The 5,326-nt window shown below is 40.3% G+C and overlaps 1 protein-coding gene across 1 annotated transcript in view; it reads right to left on the bottom strand.

Moving 5' to 3' along the window:
- Positions 1-5,326, bottom strand: part of MAP3K5 (mitogen-activated protein kinase kinase kinase 5) — a 75,443-nt gene that overhangs the window by 63,067 nt on the left and 7,050 nt on the right. The window contains exon 3 of the mRNA XM_009577865.1: positions 602-610. Coding sequence (XP_009576160.1) covers positions 602-610 — 9 coding nt within the window. The remainder of the gene's footprint in view (positions 1-601; positions 611-5,326) is intronic.

The raw sequence follows: 5,326 nt of genomic DNA, 5'->3' as shown, positions 1-5,326 counted from the left end.
AGGGAAACAAGGTGCAAAATTCAGGGCAGTTACGGTTTGACAAGCCTAAGCATAAAACAATTGCACATACTACCTGCAGAATTTCACCTCTTCAAGTCAAAGGGAGATCTGCTGCTTTACTTAGATTTCACCTACGAAGCCTAGGATTACATCAATTCAATTTTCATCTCAAATAGGATATATACCTGGAATGTATTCTTTCAGATTTCTGAACTGCTTCCTGTAAGATGAGTCTTTTTAGAAGCATCACGTTGACCTTAAAATAGTCAGAACATTGGCTCAATAGCTAAACAATTCTGAGGGCACACCCGAGTCACCCCGAAGCGGCAGGCAGACTCAAGTGAAGCTGACGTACGCTCTTTTCAAGGTGACTGATGTTCAGAAGAGAGCAAGCACTCTGCAATTTAGTATAGTTAGGCTCACAGATGTTGAGAACAATAACACAAGCTAGTTGCCTCACAACAGGAAGACTGAAGAGAAAACTAATCCTCATATGAACTGCAAAATTACTCAAATAGTTTAGCGTAACAAAGACAAATGAAATTCCCTGCTATGTAGCAAACCTTCCTGACCAGCGGGACTTAAAACCATGCATATTTCAGAATAATTGCTTATGGAATGTCTTAGCATTGCCAAACTGTATTGATTTCTATATATCAATGTATGACAGATACTTCGCCAAAAAAAAAAAAACTTAAGTTTATCTTCCAGGAAAGGGGGAGGCAAGATGTCTGGTGCCTGTGGCATATGCGTGTGAGTACAGATTTATGCACGTAGAAAGCTTGCTGAACATTTGTGGTTCTGAAGGATCTTAACTATGAGACAGCACACCATCAAAATCAGGAGGAGTTCTGCCATTTGGCTCTCAAAGCTCAGACTCCACTACTGAAGTGGCCAGCAGCCCGGCAAGAAAAGTCCTAAGGAAGCAACTCTTGAGACCCATCAGTTTTCTACCCCTAAATTACTTCCAAGGTTAATTACTTTCTGGTCAGCTGCTTCTGCTCTTCCAGAAGTCAATACAGCAATGAGGATATCACTTCAGAGACTCCCTGGGCAAGCTGAGCTCCACTCACGGAGAGAGCAGTGAGTGAGTGGTTTTCAAAGGCACAATACCAGCTGTGTGCTTAAAACACGCATTTTAACATGCATTATTAGATTTTTAAAAAATGGAAGGATTGAGGTACTCTAGTCTGTATAAATGTATGTACATACATTTATAAAGAGTAAGCACTTTTGTGTACAGATCAGAGATTGGCTATGAAGAAGTACAGGAATTTTTTTTTTTTTTTTTTAATTACACCTGTTGTACTATGAAACTGTAAGACCTCGCTATAAAGGCAATCCCATCCCCACTTCTGAGGGATCTTGACAAACTCTGTAAAATTTAAAATTAATTGATGCAAGCATTTACCTGAGGTCCATTGAGCTCAACTAACCCAGAACTTGGTTGGAGATTACTGCATACACAGACTTGCACAAGGACGAATTTAGTCTTACTCCCCCAATAACTGCAAATTATTACAGCCAAATAGCTAGGACACATTTTTCTGTGCATGAATGTAGCAATTCCAAAGGAAACTTGAGAACTGGGAAGTCTATGACAATATTTTTAATAAGCAATTAAGGAATGTGCTACTAGAACCCAAACTGCTCATCTTTACAACGGAGAACTGAATGGACACTTCTGCTCAAGAATACGCTAGCACGTAAAGCAATCGCACACTTTCAAGAGTGAATGGATGAACCTTTGACCCTGCTAAAACCTAGTAAGCCCCACAGTCAAAAGCAGAGAGGAAATTACGAATTTGCTGGAACTGGTTTCAGCGATTATAGGACAAGGGTGGGCACTGATTGGCACAGGAGCCGCTATTAAGCATAGGCAGACTATTCTCCAACTTTCCTTTTTTAAATAAAGGAGAAAAAGTTTGGGAAGTCAGAGCCAAGAGAAAGGGTGAAGTAGCTACAGATATCCTGGGGCAAGCATTTTACTTCCTAATGTTTATTCAGTGCATTAAAAATAAATTCATGACTGCTTGCAGGAAGGCCTTCTCAGACCTCTGGCACACTGTTTCCAAAGCTCGGGTCTTAATTAAAAATCAACTCTGAAAAAGGATGTTTCCAGCTTTTGAAATCCACAGAACCCAAAGTTTATCCTGGCATAATGGTCAGGCCACCTACAGAGACAGTACCAGAGTCTTCATAAATAATCCTACAGGCAGGAAAACTACTCTTCCTTCGGAGGCCAAGTGCTTGAGCCCATTACTGAGCAAGAGCTCCTATAAAATGATCTCAAGAGCACCTTCTGTAGGAAGAAGTTATCTATTTCAGTGGAACAAGAGAGCCAGCAAAAATTAGTTTACATGCACTTTTCCTGTTACCTGAGGGGAAAAAAAAGCTGGTTATATTATAGAGCCTGCTATAGAAGACATGCAGACACAGTAGCCTTTGGAATCAGTGGATAAGAACAAACTTAACAGTAAAAGGCAGGAGAAACCACTATGTGGGAAGAAAACAGAAGAAAATAGAATCAATTTGCAGCCGTTCAGAGGGGCCCCAGGGTTATCAGGGAATTGTCTCAAGGCAGAATCTCACCTTGATCCTCGGTGGCAAGTAGTGCGGGAACACAGTGGCCTTTCCCTCAGCCAGGGCATTAATTTGGTTGTTAACTTAACCTTGACAGTTATGTTTTGTGGGGAGCTCTGCATCTCTGAAACCTCTCAAATTTGGCTGAAATTCATCAGACAGACAAACCAGGCAGATACAGAAAGAGGGTGGAGGAGGGAAAAAAAAAAAAAAATACAAGCTCTTAAGTTTCATTTCCTTAGGAAATAGGCTTAAAAAAAAAAAAAAAAAAAGAAAAAACCCATATGCAGTAAAGTTAAGAAATACAAGAAATATTGACCTAAATTTCACTTTCCTAGCTAAAGAGTACATTAGCTATTTAACAGCTGAACCTGACAAAGGCAGACATGCAACAGCTCTGGTGACTCCCCCCCCCAAAAAAAAAAAAAAAAAATCAAGTTATATATTGTTTACTAAAGATGGTGGTGGAAGAAAAGACAAGATAACAAGACTGCTCTTGTATAATACAGTCTATGGTCTCCCACTATGGAGAAACATATTTTGTCACCAAATTGTAACTACAAAGAGCCCAACCCCGACTGCATTTGGGCAACGACTGGGATGGGAGCCTGAGAGGACCAGGCTATGGGCGCAGCAGCTGAGGAGCTGCTCCAATGTCAGACAGCTCTAAACCTTCTTCCCCGAAGCAGAGTGCGTGACTTGCTTCTTTCTTCATTCCCAGGCTATGCAATCTCTGTCTCAGCCGCTTTTACTTCCTTTCTTGGTCAAAATGTAAGCTACACTAACTTAAGCCAGAAAGGATCGGGTGGTCTTCCTGACACAGACTTCCTATCTGCTCACACACACGGCTTTGCGTTTTGATGTAGTGCGTCTTATTCCACTTGCAAGTTTAAACATATTCCACTTACCCTATTAAAATCTGCCCTGTAACACTCCATCCCAACTCTGATCTCACAAACTCTGATATTCTTTCCTAATCCTAATTAACTTCACTCTAGACTCTAAGTTTGCTGAGCACCCAAGACAAAATTGTTATTTTCTTTCGATCCATTCCTCTGACTCACTATACCATGTACAATGAAAGTAAGGGAATCAAGCCATTCCAGAGAAATGGGCCATTTTTGAAGGAGTAACACCTTAAATCCAATTGCAATATTCTCAGTTACGTCAACATCCTTCAAAAAACATGAGCGGCATAAAGGGGCTTCAAAAGTGGGTGGGAATAGACCCCTCCCCGATCCACAACAGGTGCTAGAAGTTTCATTTTCCAACTCTCTTTCTTCATATAGCCCTCATTATTTAAGGTTCAAAAGCTCAAACTACACTAATGAAAGTTACAAAGTGATTGCAGGTCACCCGAGTTGTAAACTGAAAGGCATTACTGAAAACATCAGGGGCTGGGGCAGGCCCCTGCACACAGATAGTTACTGCGGGTCAGCTTGAGGCACCAGAACTCGGGACATTAGATAAGGTAAACTTGGCCTGAGCTCTCAGATCAGCTGAACTAGTTTTATCTAGGAGATATGAACATACATATCTTTGAAGGCTTTGGGCCAGCACACTCAGTACCTGGCAACACCAGGCCACCTTCTGAAAGACTATCTGTGTCATAGCTCATTGCATCAAATCAGTCAGACTAATCAGAAGTACTGGCTGCAGCCTGCTACACATGCATAAATGCTTACCACAAAGTGACACAATCTGTAATTCATTTTTGCAAATGTTTTAATTGGTTTATATTTTTCTAACGTCCCTTCCTCACTTACTGTGCAAAATTAAACAATTCCAGAGTGTGTGTAATTTCAGTTTAAATACAGCCATAAGATTGTCTTAATAGCTCTACAGTTATGGAATTTAAGACTATGCTGCTCCCAGCTAGGCCTACTGGTCACTGGAACATTAAGCATTTCCTTTTTGTTTGATATCCTTCCTCAGCTTCTGAAAAATAATTAATACAGCAACTATTTGTATTTAAGAGACAACAAAAATGCACAGCATATAGTTATACTTGAATGATCACAATAAGAATATAAAACAGCCCTTCTTTTGATATCCCTCTCCAATACAGAACTGTTGCTTGTGAAAGGGGCAGCCTTTTGGAAATTCAATTTGGAGACCATGTCTTATTAGAATGAACATCATGCAGTAAGGTAAATACTATTCTCTCTCCCACAAATACGTCTGACATAGAAGGTTTTTCTCTGGAAGTTGTACAGATAAAGACGACATGATGCTATACAAATGTGCATTTGAGTTCTGCCCAATTAATTCTCAGATCTTGAATTTTACTTCAAAAGGAGGGAGAAAATCTGCAAAATCCCAGGGAATCAGTGGTGTGCAGTCCTCTCGATTCCCTGAGGCTCTTTACTAAGACTGCTCTGTTGGAATCTTTTAACAGTCAAATATCCACGAACAGAAGAAAGCTGCCTTCAAAGACAAGAAGTGTCAAAGAAAACAAAAATCCCCCCAAACAAAACCATGATGCTTTACTCATAGAATCATAGAATCATAAAGGTTGGAAAAGACCTTAAGATCATCGAGTCCAACCATCAACTCAACACCACCATGCCTACTAAACCATGTCCCCTAAGCGCCTCATCTACATGTAAATGTAGATGGATGGGAGAACCTAGCAGAATCCCATCTACTTGTCTAAGCTTCAGGTCAGCACCCAATGCGACTTTTTTTTTTTTTTAAATAAATAAAGTCAGCTGAGGTAATAAAGATAGCCACTATCTCTCAC

Source organism: Fulmarus glacialis, unplaced genomic scaffold, assembly GCF_000690835.1.
Source record: "Fulmarus glacialis isolate BGI_N327 unplaced genomic scaffold, ASM69083v1 scaffold11285, whole genome shotgun sequence".
In the NCBI taxonomy this organism is placed as follows: Eukaryota; Metazoa; Chordata; class Aves; order Procellariiformes; family Procellariidae; genus Fulmarus; species Fulmarus glacialis.
This window is presented reverse-complemented; position numbering and strand designations above follow the sequence as displayed.